The sequence below is a fragment of the Pectinophora gossypiella genome, chromosome 6, assembly GCF_024362695.1.
Source record: "Pectinophora gossypiella chromosome 6, ilPecGoss1.1, whole genome shotgun sequence".
Taxonomy (NCBI): domain Eukaryota; kingdom Metazoa; phylum Arthropoda; class Insecta; order Lepidoptera; family Gelechiidae; genus Pectinophora; species Pectinophora gossypiella.
Window position 1 is genome coordinate 10,853,266 of NC_065409.1, and position 25,108 is coordinate 10,878,373.

The 25,108-nt window shown below is 38.0% G+C and overlaps 1 protein-coding gene across 15 annotated transcripts in view; it reads right to left on the minus strand.

Moving 5' to 3' along the window:
- Positions 1–12,864: 12,864 nt before the first annotated feature.
- LOC126367522 (potassium voltage-gated channel subfamily H member 8-like) overlaps positions 12,865–25,108 on the minus strand; it is a 128,416-nt gene continuing 116,172 nt past the window's right edge. For 12 of the 15 annotated variants that reach the window (XM_050011073.1, XM_050011076.1, XM_050011075.1 and 9 more), the window contains 6 exons: positions 19,754–20,003; positions 18,464–18,576; positions 16,644–16,927; positions 15,975–16,191; positions 15,013–15,165; positions 12,865–14,831 (listed from right to left, as the gene is read on the minus strand). In XM_050011073.1, coding sequence (XP_049867030.1) covers positions 14,364–14,831; positions 15,013–15,165; positions 15,975–16,191; positions 16,644–16,927; positions 18,464–18,576; positions 19,754–20,003 — 1,485 coding nt within the window. In that variant the 3' untranslated portion in view covers positions 12,865–14,363. The remainder of the gene's footprint in view (positions 14,832–15,012; positions 15,166–15,974; positions 16,192–16,643; positions 16,928–18,463; positions 18,577–19,753; positions 20,004–25,108) is intronic. The other 3 variants (XM_050011080.1, XM_050011077.1, XM_050011085.1) reach the window with 1 other exon arrangement.

Sequence of the window (25,108 nt, forward strand, 5' to 3'; positions counted from 1 at the left end):
ACGGGCTATAGTGACCTGCTATACTTTAACAAAAGGTCAAGAGATGGAAGAATAAAATACCTATTAGGTTACAGAACAATCGCTTCAAATCGCTTATTACGGCGCCGCCAATATCCGCTCAGGAAGCGAGTTATTGCTTCATCATCAATTTGCTATTGGACCGAGCCAGAGCGCAATAAAATCGTTGTTTCAACTAGAAAATATAAAATATTACGCTACAAGAACGGATTTGAAGGAATGGCTCCAGGGTGTTGTTGGTAGTTCGCGTGTTGGACTTTAACGAGCTCCAGTGTCTATCTAGTTAACTGTTCCCCAACATTCTCAGTCCCTCAATACATGGGTTGCGAATGCTACTTTCAGTTTGCGAGCATTAAGCTAATGCTCATGGACTAAAGTTATAGAATGGAAATTAAATAGGTATGTAGTGAGCTCCGACAAAGTTTAATTTTATTTTATTTATCACACACACCGAACAAGCTTTACGCCATTCCGGAAAAAAGTAACGACCATTCTTGAATAGACAAAACACAATTTATTATAGACCTTTCTTTTAGTAAGTATATGCTCAAAGTGGGGAAGACCAGCATACTGTTCTAAAATTTGAGTTTGAATAGATTTATTGCAAGATATTATTTGTAGACCAAGTCATATGATCGGGTATGAATGGTAAGATAGATAATTTATATTCGCGCTTAGCTTAGCTTATTAGCCTTATGACTTATGTCTAAATATAAGAGAAAGCGCCATAACCTTTTGATTAACAATATTTTTTTAAAACTTGGTAAGTAGACGGTCTTCCAGTGCAGTGTGAGGCAAGTCCGTCCATAAAAGAAAAACGTATAGTTACTCACAAATCCTAGGCCTAGAAGTATGAAAATAGTTTCAGGCGGTGAACACCTGCTCACCATCCTACAGCTGTTTATCGTGGCAAAAACCGAAATGTTGGTGTTTAGAGCTGGGAGAGGTATGACGTTCAATAGGCTGGAAATTGGGAGAGTGCAGCGGTTCAAATATCTTGGTCACTACTTGAAAAATGAACTCGCCGAGCACTCTTCTTACTCATTATAACCAACATGATCGCGTTCTACAGATGCAACAGGGACGTTAAGACGACGTTGTTCAAATCATTCTGCCAAAGCACACCTGTTATTTGTGGACTAACTACGTGGGTAAATCGTATAGGACTATGAGGGTACAATATAGGGAATGCAATCAAACAATAATTAATTAGTAATTAACAAGTTTTAGATAAAAAACTTACTGCTGTTTGTAAGACGAACAAACTGAGGAGACTGGTACCGAGACAAACCGTATTGTGGTTTAACGGTATCAGTGGTGTACCTAACAATGTAATACTTTAATGATATAACACATACATACATACATAAACTCACGCCCGTAATCCCTAATGGGGTGGGCAGAGCCACAAGTAATCAAAGACAACTTGCAGCCACTGTTGATACGAAGTCCAAAGATGGATATGATGAACCTTATAATGATATAAATAAAATTAAAAAAAAAATCCAGACTCGAGTTCGCAAATTCAATCTCGAATGGGATCTCGTCATATTGTGCCTCGGAATTGATCCCGAAAAATTAGACGAGATCTCGCGAGATTGGGATTGTATTCCCTAGTAAAATATAATAATCATCATATCGCATATCGTATCCTCATGAAAATGCCTCCAAACCCTGACTCACCTGGTTGTCCAAAAGTAAGATGATCCGTGCTTCGTTAGGTACGTTTAGCCGTTGGTCTTGGTTACTACTTACTGTAAGTACGTAGTCGTTACATGAGTCATGTCAGGGGCCTATGGCGGCTCAATAATAACCCTGACACCAGGGTTAATGGGGTTGCTAATCCACCTCACAACCCACACGAAAGAAGAATGAAAATGTTTGTCGATGGATTGGTCCTGGATTTCTTCGCAGTCATTCGGTCACGTATAACTTCCTTTTGGGGTAGGCTGCGTATCGCTGAAATGCAATGTTAAAGAATTTATGTAATAACATATATCGCAGCCCGATATTTCGTCACTGGCATCGTGTGCACCAGAACGCAAACAAGAAATAATAATAAATAACAATAAAATCAATTTATTTCAGGCATGTCACCCATATTTACATTACCAATTATAAAATTACAAAATTAAAATTCCTAAATCATTGAAATAGTAAAATTAAAATTAAATCAAATTAGAAAAACGTGCATTGATTAAACCTAACAATTATATGTAGGCTAATATTTTATTTTATTGTAACTTTATGGGCTGAAATAAATGATTAATAAGTATTACTATTGTATCAAATCAAATATCCTTCATTGCACAACAACAGAACATACAAAAACTTACATAACACATAAGTATAGTAAGTGCTCTAAAGCAATTTATCCCATGCATCTCACTCAACTTGAAGGTAAAAACCTACTACGCTCCCCTTGTCCCTAAAACGAATATAATTGGCCTTAATATTTTTATTCAAATGACAAATAAATAAGGAAAATCAACGACTACTTATATTAAAAAAAAAACAACTTACCATACAGCTTTAATATAAGTATTGAAGTTAAACGGCATTTGACAAGAATATAGACTCATCATCTTCCTAGCATTATCCCGTTTTTCACAGGGTCCGCTTACTCAACCTGAAGGTTTGACAGGTCCGTTTTTTACAGAAGCGACTGCTTGTCTGACCTTCCAACCCGCGAAGGGACAACTAGCCGAACACAGGTTAGGTTAGGTTAGAACCTACATACCTCCGAAAATGCATTTCTCGGGAATGTGGGTTTCCTTACGATGTTTTCCTTCACCGCTGAGCACGTGATAATCATTTATGAACCAAACATGGATTTGAAAATCATTGGTTATTATTTTTTATCTAACAATAAATGAAAAAAATAATGCTTTGTGTGGTCAGTCACTATAGGTAGCACCATCCTAACTCTTCAGCTAAAGTCATAATCGTAATCCGCAAACAGCAAATAAAAAAAAACAAATAAAATTATACTACTTAGGTAGACAAGAACACTGCGTTTAGTACCTCTTATACACATTTATGTGTGGAAGAGGAAGTTTAATATTTTCCCAGTCAGCTGTTTTTTATTACACTCCCGTTTTATGTACAAGCGTCTACTAGCTTGGAAAATACCTAGATCCGGATAATGGTGTGCATTCCGTCGATAAACACTTCTTAAAATTGTGTACTCCTACCTGTCACTTTTTATTCTACCGAAAAGGAAAGGGAGAGGTGTTTTATAGCTTTCGAATAATAGGGATGTCCCGAAAACGTTTGTTTATTACATTTATAAGCTTCTTTTTAGGATTTCTTCTCACTTTCCCTTCACTGGATCAGAAAATGACAGTTCGCAGTTGGGAGTGTGATTATGCATCTTTATGTAAGTCATCAAATTTTAAATTTATTCATTTATTTCTTTCTTTTAAAAGACACGTGGCAACAGTGACTTATAATAACAATAAATGGTTAAAGAACACGTAAATTACACCGCAACAAAGTTAACCATGCTCCCACACTAGGCTAAGCCTGTATCGTGGTGCGCATAAGGTGTGATTTACCAGGTACCAGGTATAGGTAGTTACAGAGATATAATGATTACGGCACTATATTGGAGGCAGACCAGATTACGTCCATTTAATAATAAAGAAATATAAAACAATAGAAAAATAATTAATATTTAAAATAAAAATTGAAGAACGGTTGCGGCGGCGCCAAATGCACTTGTTTGGCATATAAACAATTTTAGGCTATGGCCTAAATGTGTTTTTATTTCTAGTTATGTAATTTAATTTGTTGCAAAAATATCTTTCTATAGATGGCGCTGCCGTCACGTTAATTTCGGCGCGTAGCGCTTTTTTTAAATAAATAGTGGATAACTCAAATATATTTAAGCGGCGTTGATCTAAAACTAACAATAGACCTTTAATATATAACAGTGAACGTTATCTATTTAATCAGACACGGAAATACAAGGAAAAATTGTTAAAGTGATTCAGTGACAAATTGACGCTAATATTTTCAAAATAACGCGCTAAAAATCTGTCTAATATCCAGCACTGTGTTTGGTTGGCATATAAAAACTGAATAAGAAGCGAAGTTTTGTGAATTGTGACTTTTCCGAGTGTTTTCCAGTGAACCTAAATTGTATCTTGTTTTTCATTTCAAAACAACAACAAAATTGCCGTTGGTTATTTAAAATTATTACACTCCAATACTATAAGCAAATTTCAAAACACTCGTATTGTTCCAGATGGCCTAGTGGTCAAAGACAGATTATCAACATTCGCATGAACCAAGTTCGAATCCACGCTCAAAGATATCTTTTTAACTTCTATTATTTTGTTTTCTTTTTTATGGTGAAGCTCTTTCGGGACTTTTACCCGACTGATAACTGACTATTAGTGTCTTTGGAGAACCTCGGGAAGCCGAAATTGGCTGAACAGTGATGCATGTGGTGAAACGTGAGGTGTTTTGTGTTGGAACTCATAAACAGTCGTAAATATTTATTTATTTTCTTAATCTACGACACCAACGCCATCTCGGAAATTTCAGTGGGTATCACGTAGTACCAACACATCGACCGTGCGATTAGGCGAGGTATCTTCCTACTTCCAATGGCGCGGTTTTATCATCCGACCCGCTTACGAGAGGGCGCTATTATTTTAGTGGTTACTGGTAGACTTTTTTGGATTGGTGTTAAAATCAATTTAGCACTTTTTATTTTTGTTTATTTTTTTTTTGTTTAATTTTTTTCTGCATTCTATTATTTGTAATTTAGAAACTTAACTTTTGTAATTTAGACAGGTTAGGTAATACAAGAAATACCTACCTATATTGAATTACTTTATTGTTTACTTTATTACTTGATTTCTTGTTTAACCAAGTAAAATATACTTAATGTAATGTGCGTGTTGTGTGTTGTTGTATGTATGTACTTATTTTAAGAAATTATGGTTGTTAGTAGTTAATGTTCTCTTGTTTTAGTGTAGTCAATAGTTGACTGTTTAATACGGTTAAAAATAATTCATTTTTATGTTTAGTTCTAAGTAGTATGATAATTTTGACTGTTGTTCAACATGAATCCCCCCTCTCCTATGTCGACGTGCCCACTCTGCCCAGGGTCATCTCGCTCGTTTACATCACACGGCCTGAAGGTGCACACTGGCCGATTACATAAAAATGTTGTTCGCCCATGCGCCCGCCCCTCACCCGTACAGGTTGTACAGGGTATCTCACAACCGGCCGCTCACAATTCTTTTGACATTTTGGCGGACTTGAGAGGATCAGTGCGGGTGCTTCGACATGTTCCCAAAGGGGCCAGAAACTTGGCTGCGGGGAAGTTATGCGAGATCATCAGCAAATGCATTGAGACTAATCTAGCCACGGATTGGTACGCCTTACATACCTTTGCATACACAGCACTTAAAGCACCGGACACACAGAAGCCAGGCAACCTAACGACCAAGGTGAAAGCCAATATAGTCTCTGCTTTTGAGTATACACTCGACAATGTGAGAGATGGGAGTGCCGCCACTCGGACTCCTTCAGTTATTAAGACCATCGAGTCGAAGGTTTTCGAGGGCGACTTGAGGGGGGCCGTCCGTGTTTTGATGTCTGAAGACACTTTGGCGTCTCCGGGCCCCGAAACTCTTGCTTCCTTACAATCGAAGCACCCAACCCCATCCCGCCCACTAGATTTTCCACAGCCGCCATGCCGATCCACTCCCGCCTTAGCAGTGAAGGTGGAGAACGTGGTGGATGCGCTGGGCAGTTTCCACAATGGGTCGGCTCCTGGACTTGATGGGATTCGACCAACTCATTTAAAGGAGTTAGTATCGAGTTCTGCAGGTGATAACGGACAGCGCTTACTTGAGGCTCTCGTCAGACTATGTAATTTTTTGCTGAGTGGGCAGTTAAACCCCGAGGTTTGTCCTTTTATGTATGGGGCAACTTTATGTGCCCTTTCGAAAAAAGAGGGAGGTATTAGGCCAATCGCGGTGGGGAGCACGTTCCGTCGCTTGGTGGCGAAGTTAGGGTGTCAGGCTGTCAGGGGTGAGATGTCAGCCTATTTACAACCGCACCAGCTAGGATTCGGTACTCAATTGGGGTGTGAGGCTGCTATACACGCAACGCGTGCATTTGCGGCAGAACCTGAGAACGGGGATTGCGTAATTATAAAAGTAGACGTGAAGAACGCTTTTAATACCATCGAAAGGGACGTCCTTCTGGCTGAGGCTTATGAGAATATACCCTCCTTATATCCTTTTCTTGACCAACTTTACAGGTCCCCCTCTAATCTTTTTTTCAACAAATCTTTGATCCGTTCCCAGGTGGGGGCGCAGCAGGGAGACCCCCTGGGACCACTTGCTTTCAGCCTCGCCATCCATAAAGCTATTAAAACTTTAAAATCACCGCTGAACATATGGTACCTTGATGATGGTACCATAGGGGGAAAGCCGGATGAGGTATTGCAAGACTTGCAGACACTGCTTCCCCGATTCAAAGAGCTAGGGCTGGAGGTAAACACGTCCAAATGTGAGTTTTTTTGCTGCTCTCCTACCTCCGGTTCTTCCCTTCCAATGTTCCTGTCCTTACTTCCCGGTCTTAAACAACTATCTCCAAAGTCTTTCAATCTTCTTGGTTCACCTATTTTCCCAGAGGCTATTCCTGCAGCCATGAAGGCCAGAAGATCTCTCTTGCTCCTCGCTCGAGAGCGACTCTGCAGAATTTCCGCGCACGTGGCTCTGATTCTGCTGCGAATGTGCTTTGCGGTGCCTAAGATCACCTACCTGTTGAGAACGACCCCAACTTGGTTATGCCACGATGATATCTCGTCATTTGACGACGTGTTAAAGTGCACCATCGAGGCTATTTTAAATGTATCCCTTAATGGGGAGCAATGGATTCAAGCTTCTTTACCAATTTGTCACGGAGGGCTGGGTGTACGTCGCGTGCGGGATTTAAGCCTACCGGCGTTTCTTTCGTCGGCGCATGGGTGTGCTGCCCTTGTTTCTAAAATTTTATCATCCCATGGGGACAAGGTTAGCATTCCTTTTGTTGCTGATGCGTTAACAGAATGGTCGGCTTTTTTCCCGGACGCGACGCTACCGGAAGATTCCAGAGTGCAGCGGAATTGGGACGAGGTTGGGGCCAAGCTAGCTCTTGAGCGACTCATCGGCGGGGCTGCTGGTTCAGATTTGGCCAGACTTAGAGCCGTGTCGAGGGCGGAGTCGGGAGCGTGGTTACAGGCTTTGCCCTCTCCCTATATGGGAACTCTCCTCGACAGCGACTCGATGCGTGTGGCGGTTGCTCTCCGCCTGGGCTGCGATGTTTGTCAAACTCATTTATGCATTTGCGGGTCCACGGTGGAAGCGAATGGCCATCATGCGTTGAGTTGCAGTCGGTGCTCGGGGAGATTCCCTCGCCATCACGCGTTGAATGATATCGTCCGGAGGGCACTGATATCAGCCAACATACCATGCGTGTTGGAGCCCCCAGGTCTTTGTCGTACTGACGGGAAAAGGCCGGACGGTTTAACACTGGTGCCTTGGGAGAGGGGAAAAAGCCTACTGTGGGACGCAACTTGCGTAAGCACTTTCGCTGCGTCTCATCTCAAGACCACAGTGCGGAACGCCGGTGCGGCTGCTGAAGCTGCAGCAGACAGAAAGCGGGACAAGTATGCTGTTCTGGGGGCCAAATACCACTTTGTCCCTTTGGCCTTCGAGACGACGGGATGTTGGGGATCGGACGCCCTTAACTTTGTCAAGGAGATTGGGCGTCGGTTACGAGAGAGGGGATGTGATGCTCGCTCCGGGGCCTACCTGATGCAAAGGCTGTCCATCGCCATTCAACGTGGCAACGCGGTGAGTGTTATGGGGACCTTTGCGCCGGGCGAGGCGAGGGGGGGCCTGTTTGACTAAGCAGGGATCCCTGCTACAATGTTTATAGTTAAGGTATTTTCTGTTTTTTGTATTTATTTATTTTTTTCTTCTTTGTATTTTCCATTTTTATGTTATTACTTAATAGTTACAATATCGTCACTGGAAAGGCAAAATTACGTAAGCGCCAAAATAGGTATTTTGGGTTTTTTATATATTCGGAATCAGCGTTTCATTCTGCGTCGATCTGTCTGGGTAGCATTGCGATACGAGCACCTTTTTGGCGCTTACGTAAATTTGAAAATAGTTGACTTTTTTCAGTTCCAGTTTCTTAAACGACAAGATTTTGGTGTTTTTTTCGTGACTGGTGTATAAGTAATAATGTGTTCCTTAATAATAACTACATATTAACTTTAAGTAAATTTGGCATTCTATAGTTTGAAAAGTATCATTTTATTAGTAATTTTGGACTACTGAAAATAAAAAATAGACGATGTATAAGTCATTTTTATTTACAGCTTTTAAAATAAGTAAGGCGTATAAGAAAAAATGTATTAGCATGTTTATGCAGTGAATGGCGAATAAGTAATTTTGACTTACAGTATTAAGAATAAGTAAGGCGTGTACGTAAATTTGACTTCGCATTTTTATGCTGTTATTAAGCAAGTTTGTGGGATAGCAGTAAGTTTCCCAGGAAGTTATTTTTTAACAATAGATCTAAAAGTAAAACTATTTTAGAATTGATTTTATAATTTATTAGCGACCCTCCCGACTTCGCTCGGGTGCAATGCTGAGGAAAAATGAAATTATTTACGACATCACATTAAAATCCTCAAAAATAACAGTATTTCTCCACTATTTATTGGATGTTATTATACATAATATAAACTTTCCTCTTGAATCACTCTATCTATTAAAGAAAACTGCATCAAAATCCGTTGCGTAATTTTAAAGATTTAAGCGTACATAAAACAGCGTACAAAGCGGATATAGGGACAGAAAAAGCGACTTTGTTATACTTTTTAAGTTCTGTCGTTTGCATATTTAGCGCCAATTTTGAATTGAGAACTCAAAATTCAAATTTGTTGGAATTTCGAATATCAAAACAATTGAAAGCATTAGGATTAATGCAATTGTTTAGTCACAGCGTTGGTTTGAATCTGTCAGGTCACGTCCGAAAATGAATCTTGCAAAGAAAAAAAATTTATAACTTTCGAAGAGGCCTACCGCGACTTCAGTGTTTTAAAGAGTTAAAATCTCTATTCCACGATGAAGTGCCATGTCTGCGGACCATCGAACGCTGGTATTTAGAATTCGAGCGTGGACATTCGCCTTCACTAAAGATAATATCGTTGCTGTGAGACAACTAATCCTCAAAAATCGTCATGTGACATACCGAGGGATAGAGGCGTTATTAGGCATTTCAGGGACAACCATTTAAACGATATTGCATGAGGCACTTGGTGTGAGAAAACTAGTTTGCCGTTGCATCCCGCATTTTCTGACGATCATAAGGTAGCCCACGTCAGATGGTGTAAAAAAATCCCAAGAGGTTCAACCGAGGAGAGTCAAATCACGTGTACTACATCATCAGTGGTGACGAATCTTGGATTTATGCTATTATCCTGATTCCAAACAACAATCCACAGTTTGGGTCTTCCAAAACGAGTCAAAGCCGACTAAAGTTGTTCGCTCTTGAAGCACTTCAAAGAAGATGGTGGCTACCTTCGTGGAGAAAATCGGTCATGTTGCGACAATTGCACTTGAAGATCGTAGGACGGTTAATGCGGATTGGTATACCACAATTTGTTTACCACAAGTCATCGCCGAACTTCGAAAATTTAACCCAAAGCGACGCATCATCCTGCACCATGACAACGCAAGCTCACACACCGCTCGTCAAACGATTATTTGAAGCAGGAAAACGTAGAAATTCTTGATCATTCGCCATACAGTCCTGTGAAGAAGCGGCTAACGCTTTCAAATCAGCCATTTTGAACACCTCTACTTTGGAGTGGAATAAATGTTATAATACCTGGTTTGAGCGAATGGAAAAGTGTATTAAACTTCGTGGTAAATACTTTGAAAACCAATAAGGGGAATTATTGAGGAATTAGAAATTATTGAGGAATTAAAAAGACTTGACCCTTCCAGAGACTTGACTCGACTTAGAGCTACGTTATGCTTGTCTTAATTCAAACAATTTTGAGCCCAAATATACTACTGCATGGTGGACTGTGCTACCCTGCATTTTATGGACGGTGGATGCCAATGACAAAATTAAGGGCAACATCCTTCTTTCAGTCATTTTGTAATATCGTCCATCTTGGATTTGAAATTTTGACATAATGACAGTATTCTACTAGTGTAGTCCTATCATTTGATACCCCTATTGAGGGGGTTGTGGAAAAACATGTACCTAGTCCTCTATTTTGGAACGGCGGCCATCTTGGATTTTAAATTTTGACATAAAGCATTTTGATTTTTTTTTTGTATTCTACTTGTGTAGCTCTTTCATTTGATACCCATATTGAGGGGGTTTGGAAAATATGTAATCCCCCATTTTGTACCGGCGGCCATCTTAGATTTATAATGTTATTGATTTTATTATATTGTATTGACATCGGAATTAAAGGTGTGTACCAAATATCAGATCAATCTGACAACAGGAAGGTACTTAAATTGCAATTTCTAATTTTGATACAAATAAATACCGTACGAGTTTAGCTAAATAAAACCGTTTAAAAAGAAACTTTTACATACAGATAACGGTTTGTACGCTATTATTTATATTTTATGAAACTTTATTTCTGGCACTTCAGTATTTTAATAGCTATTTTTATAAATCAATTGAAGTAATAAGTAATTTAAGGAGGTATTAAGAATAATTATTTGTCTCTTACGTCTTTTTACCCATGTAAGATATTATAAAAACTTACTTTAAAGAATCTTTGGTGAACTGACATAATCAATCGATCACTTTTTAGGCAATTTTCACATAACGAAAGCAGATGTGTCAAAGTCGTTACAGTAACTTTTACTCCGCTAACATTACAGTATTATTATATTTAAAGAAATATTGTCGTTCTTGTATGCATTGTCGTAAGAGCTGTAAGTAATTTTGCTTCCAAATAATATTTTTACCAGATGGCGGTTAAGTAAATTTGCTTTACTGTAAACTGAAGTCATTTTTACGTAAGCGCCACTATCTCCTAAAATAGCAATCCAACTGTTATGATATGTATTGCTGGACATAGAACATTAAAAAACAATGTAACCTTACATTGACGTCATCTAAATTGGATAATTGGGTAAAAAGTTATGATAAAAAAACGAAAAAATTAAACTTTAAACGGCTTTTTCTCAAAATGGCCTTTTGGCGCTTACGTAATTTTGCCTTTCCAGTGACGATATAATGTAATGTAATTACTTAAAAATTAAATATAATATATCAGAAATGTAGATTTCAAATTGAAATACACTATGTTGTGCACACGAAGGAAATGTGAACGCGTCGATTTGTCACTTATCTACAAGTTTAAAATATGATAAGTACTAAATATATATTTTAAGTAGTCAAAATTAAATTGTTATATGTATGTATTAAGTATGTTTACGTTATAAAGTGAAATATATACGTATATATTGCATTGGATATATACCTGCTATTGAAATCGCAACCAGATTTTGCATACTATGGCAAGTTGGGGCTCATAACAATCCCGGGCGACCTGCGCGGACGAACTCGGCTCCCGGTCGACCTACCTCCCACCCAGTCATTACTTACCGAATGATGCACACGCTGCAACTTTGCATTCCTCTCTCCCCCTCTCTCGTCCTCTCTTTTCCTCCAAACCCCATTCACCCCGTTCAAACCAATACATAAATTCAACCAACGATCCACTAAAAATCCATTCCCGAACATCTTGATTGAAGTCAATCATTAACTTAATTGGGTACTCCACAATAAATAATAGAATATCTCAACATCGATTCGTCTTTATTAAACTTTTTATAACTAATACTTTTTTGTACTACAAGAAAAAGATAATAATAACATTCTATGTACAAAATATCTATTGTTACGCACATCAACGCGTATTTCGATATTTAAAGACTCAATAGTTAAAGAATAAGTAAATAAATAAATGAGAATTTAGGCACTGCACGTGTTACATCATCATATCACATTTATGGGCTCTTTACAACGTACACCTCGATTATTATTCAATTATTCTAGTAAGCGTCTCCGTTCTTATATCAATTTATTATCAACGATTGTCAAACTCCCATTCTCTAAGGAGATTACATTGCATTGATACCAAATGGCATTCTACTAAAGTGAAAACGAGTAAAGCTGTAGTGTGCGTTGACTGTCTTCCCGGTTCGCGGTTGGTCGAAACCAGTGGCCTATTCTCGAAACTAACGACTAGGGGAGTGTACACACAGATTCCCAATCAGCAAAACCTCCAATTACGGGACTTCATAGGTACCTCTTACGTTAACACAATAGCACGTCTCGTTACCAGAATCGTATTCAAAGACCTCGAAAAACATTTGAGTATAGGCCCGTTTACTGTTTTTACGCATGGATAAAATTTTCCTCGTAAACATTTATATACTGCTATTATCACATCACTTTAGTATGAGGATTTAATTTCAATGTTTTTCTTACTTTACAACTACTTTGTAAAAGTTAAGCACAAGATGTGGGTGAACCGGAGGAAAATAAATTAATAAGTATTTTGAAGTATTCATACGAATGCCTTTTACCTGCAGAAAGTACACATAATAAGGCGGCACACCTCATATAAAACCAGCTGCAATATGCTTACAACGTTTTACAGTCACATAATGTTGAAAACGATTTCGTAATTAAGAGTGGTTATGTCAGTACCATAAAAACATCTTTATATCTTAACAGAATCTAAATAAAATAAGTTATTGCTCTTTAAACTCGCAAAACAGATTATGTACAAATAGTATATATTTAGTAATATTGTATACATATATGGATGTAACAATTACATGAACTGATCTATTATTTAACCATAACTTGTTGAGGTAAAAATATCGATATTTACTGTGAAAGTTACCAATCTTTTAGACAATCACTTTTAAGTTACTATAATCATATTTAAATTAATACAATTTCAGAAGACAGATCTTTTTTGAATCAGTTATGAAAATACCTATAATCCCACAAAAGCCGAGGTCTTCGGTAAAATACAGTGTCGACAATAGGACGTAAATGAACATTTACCTATCAATAATACCTATCATTATTCACTCGACTTCCACTTTTCTTTGGAAAAAAAATAAGAAATCAATTTTTGTGCCACTCTAAAATTGCCCTAAGAGAGTTGATCAAAAAATACATTCTGTACGGCAAGATTTATTTATAACCTATAAATTGATATAACGTATCTTTCTTTATTTTTATTAATTTTATATTTATAAGTACAATACAAATTTTCTTTTGGCACAATTTATTTGAACGTTGCAGCTATATATCTATTTGACACATATAGCGTACCATAATTATCGTTTCCAGAGCACCTCGAACTGAATGGTATTTTCCACAAACTGTAGGTATATAGGTACCTACAAAGGCTACAATGTACATCTACCTACTAACGTTAAGAAGAAAGGAAGACCGTTAAATTGATGTTTGTATTCTATACAATACATTGTTTGAGATCAACAGTGTCTGTTAGTATTTGAGGAAGTTAATTAGTCAACATTTAGAAGGATATCGCATCGGTTTACACTTATTCTATGAATGATCTACTCCAGTATTGTCCTACTTAAACACACCGTAATTATCGGCAATATTTATCACAAAAAATATATCATAAAAGATTTTTTTCTTTATGAAATCCACGTGACGACTGAATTTCACCCACTTAGTAGCAAGCTTCAAAAAGGTCCCACTATTACAATATAATTAAAGAATCAAATATGTATGAAGTTAATTTTCAAAATATGTAAATGAATAGTACAATAAATTGTGCCTGTACTAAGTACTCCAATGGGAACATTTGCCTTTATATTTGCATAATTTTCACTTATCTCTCTCTTATTACCGTAACAGTGACTAGAGAATTCATGAACATCTTATGCTCTACCTAATAGTTAAACGATTTATTAAAATTGATTGATATGTACAACTCGTAAATATGTAACATTTTGACACAAGAATAATAAATAGTCTAACACTACAGGGAAACCCCTTGTTCACTGCAATCGCTGACCAGGCGGTTCAAGTTAAACGAAGTATAAAAATATAACTTAGATTTCGTTGATAGAAAAGCAATGTTATTACTTGAGAAATCACGTACTTAGTAAATTGAAACCTTTCACATCGATATAGTTATTACTAAAGGAACTGAGGCTAGATTTAGTTAACTACTTTAATGTCTAACGTCTAATGAGCAGAATGTATTAATACAAATATGGAATCTTTACTTAACTGTTAAGGTTGAATTTGAGACTGCGCGTACTCGGGTGTTTCGTTTTGCTGGACAGCAGCCTCTCGGACTCCTCGCAGATATCACTTGCGGAGTACCTGTTCCTCTTCAGGTGATGAGGTTTGCAGTCTTTGTCTAATAGTCTTTTCATTTCAGGTTGTATGTCTAGGTCTTTAGCACTGCCTGTTAGGCTTCTGGGTTCGATTTTTTCGCTTGTAGTGCTGGACGGTGTTTGGCTGCCGTTCTCAGACTCTACGATCTGTTCGAGCACGCTGGGGCGTCGGCCCCGGGTGTCGTAGTAGTCGACGGTAGGAGCCATCACCGGAGCCAGGTTGGCCATGGGGTCGAGCCCGAGCAGCAGCATCACCGTCGCCGGGTGCTCCATGATGTACTGGGTCACCAGATGAAGGAACGGCTCTGTCTGCGTACTCCGGTTCATTTTTGTCGGAGTCAGCGGTCTTTCTTGCTGTGTATCAAATAAAGTTATCCTGTTTACAAACTGTTCATGCGGTCATTATTAACACTTTGAAGGAGTAAACATTAACTGGCGATGCCTCAATTTGAAGTGTCATACTAATATGAATAAAACGTCAATAACCCATGGTCCCTGACCCTTAAAGTGTTAAATAAAATATAAAAGTGTTTACCTGATCCCAACAGAAGACATCAGGAGGATGGCTGCAGCTCCTTGCGAGCTGGTTAGGTGGCGCGTTCCACTGCAAGTTGGGGTTGGAATGCGCCGCGTGCCAGCCTGTAGGGGCCGCCGTCATCTCTTGGAGAGCTTGGATAGCATGTCGAACCTTCACATAAAACGTCAATAACTTTTAGTAATAACTACGAGGCAAAAATCTCAGTAACACAACATTTAATAAGCTCATGACCATATTCCCAGTTGGAGTCGATAGCCAACTCATCATACTCCTTCCTCCATTCATCTCTGTCAGTCGTCATCTCCTCACATCCTCCTTCACACAATCGAATCAACTAAGTAGGTAATAACTCATCAGTCGTCTATCGTGTGGGTTGTCAGGTGAATTACCAACCTCATTAACCCTGGTGACAGGGTTACTATTGAGTCGCCAAAGGCCCCTGACATTGCCCACGTAACGACTACTAACATTAGTAAGTAGTAGCCGGAATCAACGGCTTAACGTGCCTTCCGAAGTACGCATCATCTTACTTCCGGACGATCAGGTGATGAGCCTGTAGTGTCCTAACCAATCTAGGGATTACATAGCGATTTTTGTAATATGTCCCCACCAGGATTCCAACCCGGGACCTCCGGATCGTGAGCCCAACACTCAACTACTGTACCACAGAGGCCGTGACCGTTGAGCTGACGTTATTGTTCAAATCAGAAACGATTCTAGGAAACCCCAGCAGGGACCGCGAAGGTCTAATAAAGAAACTTTATTACTTTCGCTTCACAAGTGTTTATATTCTGAGAGGATAGGAACTTATTGATCAATTCACGGAAGCATAGACAACAATAAATGTTTAGTTTTACATTGGCTGCTCAAACATATGTTACGTTTAGACAAGCAGAGCATTATTACGTACATATAACATCACAAAGACGAAGTGACATTATAAAAAAGTGTCCAGCTACCTTACTTACCTCCATGCTGAGTGCGGCCACGTCGTGATGAAGACTGGAGACTTGTGTGTCCAGCCTTTCTACTGATGACCGAGTATTGTGCATGTGCATCTCCAGGTTCAAACCCTCTAAGGAGTCTGCTCGTGTAATCTTGGGCGTGGCGACTGAACGTTGCCGTTCTATTCGCTCTCTCAGTTCCCTATGGGACAACCTCTGCACTCCATCCGACCTAAAATGTTTATATAACCAAATTGTCCCCATTAGAACCCTTATCTTATTATCCGATATTATCTGACTATAAACAAACGACTAATTTGGGGATTTTGTAGATAACTGTTAAGTTTTCTCCGTAATTACTGTCCTTATTAATAAACAAAGCTATTTTGCTTCAATCTTTAATATGTTACAAAATTGCCTTCAAGTCGCTGAGTTGGCGCTACATTTAAATTGATAATATGGGAGTATTCAATGTAGGTAAGTATAGTTGCTTGAATTTGTCGACTGGCGTAACAGCTATCGAGATTTTTTACGCATTTAACTTTTCCCAGGATAGGCCGAGTAATTTTACCGCGATCAATCACGCTGTTCCTTCAGGGAACCCAAATTGTTTGGGAACCACCGTATCGATAAGTAAATGGCGACGTCAGGTGGGATTTCTTGGGGATTACGTAAAAAATGTACCTGAATTTCGCATGTCTCGGGCTATTGGTGTTTGACATGGGTTTCTTGGGCGATAAGGCGTGGTCTTCGGCGGCGTTTTCATCGTCTTCTGATATCGAGGGTAACGTCAGTGAGGGATGGCCGTTGCCGTCGGACTCCTGCTCCGCTTCGTAACCTTCTCTAAGGTTGTACGTCAAGTCATGTTGGATATCGTGGATAAACTCTTGTTGGTATTCTGGGTAAAGACGCAGTGCCTCCGCTAGACCACCCATGTGGATGCACTTTAGGTCGCAATATGTTAATGCCTGGGGAAGAATGGTAGAAGTTCTAGATTGAAATGTACCTATCAACACGTTATCGTCCCATGTGAAATACATTAATTATTACTGTTCCCGATTGTCTAGACTAAGATAAATTACCGTGTGGGAAGTAGTGTAGTTCCTTTACAATAACGTGACGTGTTGATATAAGTATCTCTCCGGTCCATTTATTTAGAGAGCAACAAGGAATGTTTATTGTATTGAGAGCATTTCATATTTATAAGGGTTTGATTTATGAGATTACTTTTATTATTCTATCAACTCTCTCGTGCCCGTTGCCTTTTGTATACAAAAAGATTCAGTCTGGGCCGATAAAAAACGTAAAAATTGTCTTAACATAATAGATTGTGTATTAAATTCGATCCAGGACTGTGATAAAACACTCGTAAATTCTAGTTCGAGTTCTATCGTAAAACAATGTTTTAATCAAGACATTCAGAGAATTAGTCTAGACGATGTTCAGATAGGATTATGAGAAGTTTCAGATGAAACGGGGAATCTGCAGTATAGTTCTAAAGTAGTTGGAATTGTGTTTGTTAAAGTTTCGTACAATACTGCATTGCAATTGAACCCCCTAATAAATTGCCATGTTCATACAATTTAGTGTGTACTAGATTCAAGATTAACTATGAAATTCTGATGAATACATAAAGACAGATCTAAAATTAACGAAAAACGTTTTCTTTTTAACTTATTAATGAATTTTAATTAAGAAAAACGTAATAATAAGTCCGACACTTTATTACGTTTTTCTATGACGTCATAATGTGCTTTTTCATACAAATTCCATAGTATTGATTTGACTAGTTGCAAACTAGCCTATTAAATAAACATTCTTATTTGTTTGTCTATAGCGGTTACATTTGTTTGTTTAGCATCTTGATGTTAGTTCTAATTACGAATTTATGATAATTTCTATTAAAAACGTTTATATTTGGTAAAGTACGCACAACATAGACAACTAAAAAAAAAAAAAATAAATATTTTAAATATTTTTTTATAAATATTTTTAGTACACTCTGTGAAATCCTCACAAAGATTTGAAACTTCTTGTTTCTTTTACTTCTTATCGTGTGAGTTGTGAGGTGGAATACCAGCCTCATCAACCCTGGCGTCAGGGTTATGATTAAGCGGCAAAGGCCCATGACATGACTCATGAAACGATTACTCACTTACATCACGTAAATAGTAACCGGGACCAACGGCTTAACGTGCCTTCCGAAGCACGGATCATCTTACTTTCGGACAGTCTGTAATATCTTACAGACTGATCACCTGATTGTTTAAACTAGTTTGTTTAGTATCCTAGGGATCACAAAGTGATTTTTGTGATATGTCCCCACCGGGATTCGAACCCGGGGCCTCCGGATGGTGAGTCCAACGCTCAACCACTGGACCACAGAGGCCGTTATTTGAAACTGTAGACCTATTTTGTCCTTTTTATGGGTCATGCTTGCTCTAGCTAGAGTCGGTTCCTAGTAGATAAAGATTTGATAACAATAAAATAATGTCGTCTATTACCTTAACATCGCTGCTCGACTTGACAACAACATCGGGGTTGGATTGCGACTGCCCGGTCCCATTATAAGCTTGTAGATGTGTATTCATATCGCACCCCACCAGATCCCCCTTACCTTTGAAAGGGGAGATATTCATTACAATTTGCATAATCCGTAATAAGATTAACGTAAACTGTTTGTTATATACGGGTGTCTAGACGCGATTAGTCTGTGGGTTATGGCAGCATAGATTGCAAATGGGGGATTATAGCTTACCTAAAGTAACCCAAGTTGGTAAATATAAAACTACTGGCTGTTTAAAGTTCGTAAAGCAAAAATACTATTTAGTACGTTCGTAATATAACCTTACAGTACTGCTTTGAGTAGTCTCAATTTTAAAAATCGAATGTTTAATAGTAACGCCTGCAAGAAATTTCTACCTAGATATCGGGCCGCCTATTGTACTTTTTCCATCTAACTAAATACTAAATCACTGTAAGTAAGTACCCCAACTTTTTAGAAATCCTAACAAAACTATACGCAATATTTTAGTCCCGTCACCAATCTACTCTGTAACCTGATTGTGGTTTTGATTGCGACCTGTGTTCCAAAACTAGAGCACAGAATGGAAACAAATACTATAAACAAAACAACTCTAAGCTTGCAAAATATATTCGGAATCGGAAAATACGAGAGCTTTTATTTTCTTTCTACACTTCTATTGTTAGCATCAATTTACTATTTATATAAAATATACTCTATTTATGTCGTTTTTACAATAAGATTCCCATTGACATTCAGAATTTACCTTTCAACTGTTTTAAGACAGTAGTTAAACAAAAACTTTACAAAAAAGGTTATTATAAAGTTACTGATTATTTAGAAGATATGAATGCATGGGATTAACTGTCTGGGAACTGATATTAGGCAGCTAAATTACTCAATTGTATACCAATAGTTTATGTTTATTTTTATTTTTTTAAAGAACATCTAGGGCCCTGTGCCGAGGATTTTCTTGCAGCTTCTTTTCTCCGGCTATACAGGTTGTGAGAAGCTGCAGTAGTTTTAGGCGGATGAGACGTTCGTTATGTAAAAATTGACGATTCAAAGTGTAGCTATGTTACCTACTGAATAAAGATATTTTTGAATTGAATATGACGATATAGTGAACTATAATAATTATGGAGCGTCCATTTTCTCTTCTTCCAGCCACCTTGCCTAATCCTAGAAATGTAACAAAGCACAGACACCTTATTGCGGGATAATTCGTAGCTTTTTACCTTAAAATTTTAATAACAAAAGGCTTGCTCACCCAGTATAGCGACGACCATGTCATTCTGCATCACTTCCATAGATCCGTTGCATATGTAGTATATATACGTCAGTGCATCACCTTTGTGCACTAAGTACTCGCCGGGTGCACAGAAGTTGCTACGGATGTGCAAAGACAACAACTTCAAACAGCCTTGTGACGCAGACTCGAATATAGGGAGGGATAGAATTTCCCTGTGCAGGTGGAGCGATACATCTCCCCTCAACTCCTCAGGAAACTCCTTCAGGGTCTAAAAATAAAACAATTACGACACTTGAGAAATGTGCGCGAAAATGGAGCGAGAGCCTGTTTTATGTTTGAGTGTAGTGGGCAATTAAACATAATTATTTTCGTTTTGTGACGTGTGTCATAAACAGAAATTTATGAGCATTTTTGTGCACGGAACGGATGTTGTATCATCAACCAGTGGGAGAGTCACTCAACACTACTCTTTTGCACCGTTATGAGTATGTACCTACTCCGGTAGTGTATTTATTATCTTTTTGTTCATTTTCGGAGTCATTATCGTAAACATTTTTAATAGACACAAAACATAAAATGACAGAAGAATAAAAAGAATATAATTTATATTTCCCATATTATCGCTGTATTTTCCATGACTAATACAAACATTTGTTATGTGACAATAATTTTACCCTATGTATATAATTCTAGTAAATTTTGTTTTACATCTTGAGCCAAGAGATCGTAAGATATTCAATAAACAAAAAAAGTAAATATAAAAATATCTGCAAGATCCTGTGCGTTTCGCAATGTTACCTTGTTTTGTTGTAAATAACATGAGATTTATAAGTCTAAGATTGGTATTACTTGTGACATTATTTCACCTTTATTTTTAGGTTTTATGTTCATGTTGAAATAGAGGGTAATAAAACTGGGATAGTTGTATGTATGAAAGTGAATGTAACGTGACACTGGCAGAATAAATAAGTACTGGGAGAATGTGAGGCACATACTTATCCCCAATGATTTGAAATTACCATAAATTCAATTGAAATTTTCGTAGGCTTTAATGCTACGCGATATGCAACATGCTACGCGCTACGGCGTAGCTCGACCAAGGGTGTTTATTTTTATTAAAAAAAAAACAGTATTGTACCTAGAATTTTGTACTATAACCGCATCACATCATTTGCCAGCCAGTCAAAATTGAATCCAAATATCAAATAATTCGATGGAATTTTGTTTGTCTGTCAAATACATTATACACGCGTTTATTTTTTATTGGTAAGGCGGTAAGTGTACAGAAATCCACATTTCTCTCCCAACGCCTTTTCTCCAAATAACCTCTGCAGCACTGATTACATTTGCCTTTTTCGTAACTTCAAAGTGACCAACCCCGGACATTAAATTTTCTTCAGTTCAAGCATTACCGACATGAAAGAGACTGAGAAATAAAGGATTACTCGAAAATAAAAGATTTATCTTCATCTCGAAAAATTATGTAGCTGGAAGAGAGTTATGGGGTAAATTAAACGAATTTTAACGTTTATATTTCTTTTCCAACCCATTTAATTTAATCCAGTTAAATAAGGCCCACTTTGTCTTCAATCTTTCTTTCTTTTGCAAAAGTTTTCTGTTAGGCTTATCAAATACAGGGTGTTAGTGACATCGTAACAAAATCTTTGAGGGATGATTAAAACCATGATTCTGAGTTTATATCAAGTGGAATTTTCCGTCGCGAAAATATGGAATTGAAAATAACTAAAAAATACTAAAATTCGACAGGAAATTCCACTTCTTGTCAACTCAGAATCATGGTCTGAATCATCCCCTTGGTATATAAATGTTTAAAGGACGGGCCGCCAAACCAAACAACAAACTGATTTGATTTTATCAACAACCTAATGGGGTGGGCGAACCACAAGTAATCAAAGACCAACTTGCAGCTATTGTTGATGCGAAGGCCTAAGATGAACTGATGGTGATAAGAGACAGGTCTCTTCGCAGGTCTGCCTATCGCCCTTATATTAGAAAGAACACAATTCGTCTGTCGGATTTTACGAAATGCCGTGTTGATTTTGTTAATTACTTACATACATACATACATAAACTCACGCCTATTTCCCACCGGGGTAAGCAGAGACTATAGAATTCCATTTGCTTCGATCCTGACACACTTCTCTTGCTTCCTCCACATTCATCAATCGCTTCATACACGCACGCCGGTTCAGAGTAGATCGTATTGAACCTTTTCTAAGGACATCTCCAATTTGGTCATCGTAAGTCCTTCTCGGTCTTCCTCTGCCAGCCCTACCATCAACTTTCGCTTTATACATATACCGCTTTTGCAATCCTATTATCCTTCATCCGCTCTACGTGTCCAAACCAACCTAACATTCCCTTCTCAATCCTAGTCACTATATCGTCTTTTACACCACATCTCTGTCTTATCACACTGTTTCTCACTCTATCACTCAACTTCACACCGCAGATGCTACGCAAAGACCTCATTTCTACGGCATTGATCCTACTTTCATGCTTCTTCTGCCATACCCAACATTCACTACCGTACTTCAGCGTAGGGACAAGCACTGCATTGTGAACAGCCATCCTCGCATCTTGCGAGATACATTGGCTACTAACAACTGCGTGCATTGCCCCATTCACTGAATTACTCAATCTCACTCTCCTTTCTATATCTTCATCAATTAATGTTGTTAATTACTTACAAAAAGCTAGATGTGTGAGTGGAAACAGGATAACATACGGCCTATATTACGTACTTACTTACATAATTACTTTCCAAATAAGGTTCCATGAAATGGTATCAGTCATTATTTATATCGTATATTGATTTTGATTAACATGCTGTAAATTAACAATTGTTCACACAACCAAACTTTATCTTCTATAGTGTGGGTTGTGAAGTAAATTAATAACCTCATCGACATCAACCCTGGTGTCAGGGTTATTATCGAATCGTCAAAGGCCCCTGACATAGCTCATGTAACGATTACTCACTTACATCATCATCATCAGCCCATTAACGTCCCCACTCCTGGGGCATGGGCCTTCCCTGTGGATGGATAGGGAGATCGGGCCTTAAACCATCACGCTGGCCCAGTGCGGATAGATGGTTATTAACGACTGCTAATGCAGCCGGGGCCAACGGCTTAACGAACATTCCGAAGCACGGAGGAGCTCGATATGAAAACTTTTTTTGTGGTCACCCATCCTATGACCGGCCGCATCGCAGCCCGAGCGCGTTTACCGCTGCGCCACCGAGCTCCCTTACATCAGTAAGTAGTAACCGGGACCAACGGCTTAACGTGCCTTCCGCAGCACGAATCATCTTACTTTCGAATAATCAGGTGATCAGCCTGTAATGTCCTAACCAAACTAGGGATCGCAAAGTGATTTTTGTGATATGTCCCCATCGGGATTCGAACCCGGGACCTCCGGATCGTGAGCCCAACGCCAAACCACTGGACCACAGAGGTCATTACCAATTCAGGTATTTAATATGAATAGATCGATAGATTAGGGGTTAATACTTAACCGAATTAACCACTTAGTGGTACCAGGGTTATACATTAGGTAACCCAATCGATCATCATATGAACACGACCGCTTATGAAGCAAATGTAACAATTTTTATACATGTGTTCAGTAAGTCAATCTCTCTGAATAAGGGTCTACTGATTTCCCAAAACGTTAGAAGTGCTGTATTCACTTAAGAAAAACCGATTACGTTGGGCCTGTTCCGTATATTGTGAAACTTCACTCGAAAGGTAGCCTTAAATGTTCAGAATATTTTATGTTGTTTGTATTTATTTGTTACATTTGATGTGTTCAATCTGCTTCAACTTAGACCTTTGTACTTTAAAGGGTCTATAACATTTGCTCGTTATAACGAAAATTGACTTTTAATCGGAGACCTTTGGGAATTTTGGTCTTTTTGAAGTTTGACTAGACTAATTTATTTTGACTGCGACTGTTTAGTTACTGAAACTGAATGTACTTTATATTTCCAGTTATAGCGGGAGGAACAGATCTTTGAATGTAACTTTTGTAATCATGAGTTTATATGTACGTATAATAGGTACATAAGTGATTTTTACTGGCGTAGGCTATGTTGCTACGCAGCCGTGCTACGCGCTACGATTGTAGCAAATTGACTACGTCACTGTAGGAACTTATAAATGTAAATCATACAATTGGGTAGTTTCCTAGGTCAAAGATAAATTGTGAAATTATGAAAACTAAAAGACATATCTAATACTAACAAAGAACGTTTTCTTTTTTCTATTTAATTTATTTTTTAATTCAATAATAAGTCCGACATTTTGTCACATTTTTCTTTAACGTCTCTAATGTCGTGTTTTGACAATTAGCAAAAAATAACTGATTTGACTAGTTGGAAACTACCCTATTATAAACTGTTGTGTATTCCCTAAGGTATGCCTTTATTAACATAAATATACGTTACAAAGATAATGGCTTGTACAAGTCACATGAATTATTATTATGCTTACAATTTGTGTAGGTATTATGCCATTTCCGTATGGAATTATTATACTAATAACATGATGGGAATACTGAATCTTTTATGAAACTGTGCACAGCCTTCCTACGTGACTGTCCTCGTTGATGGGTAATTATGCTTTTGTTTATTTTGTATTTATATTTCTGACTCTTCTGTTTTAACCGTGTTTTTTGTGTTTGTAGTTAGATTAGAGATACATGTTTTGACGAAAAATATTATCGAGTAATCAATTGTACTATGCATGTAAGTAGACTGTTTTTGTCTAATTGTTCCCACGGCTTTTGTATTTAGAATTAATTTAAAAATGTACTGATATGACATTAGTAAAATATGCTTCTGCTAACTTCTTTGTATTTATTTGTAATTGAAGCTGTTAGCTCCCTGAAGAAAATAAAATAAATAATTAAATAAGTAAGTACATAAAATCATGCTCGTAATCCCCATGTAATATTATTTCTGAGAGAGGAATGAGAAAATAATAATCTAGGAAATGACAGAAGTGGAGTAGACACAACAATTATTAGAAATGGCACAATCCTTCTGTCGGATTTTACGACATGCCCGGAAAGACAAGTAAGTGCACGTATTCTATCAAGCATAGAACAACATAAGCTCACGACTATATCTCAATTGGGCTAGTCAGAGGCGAGTTTAGTACCCACGTCCCACCGAGCTTTCTGTTAGACTAATATGGGTAGTATGGTGAGCCGTATCGACGTGTATAATGGTCGAGCCAACTATGGCAGTGAAAACTGTACTAAAGAAAAGAAGCAACACAAGTTAGAAGCATAGTGACTAATGTATATTTAATATAAAGTTACTCTATTTAGTTTGTGGAGTTTGTA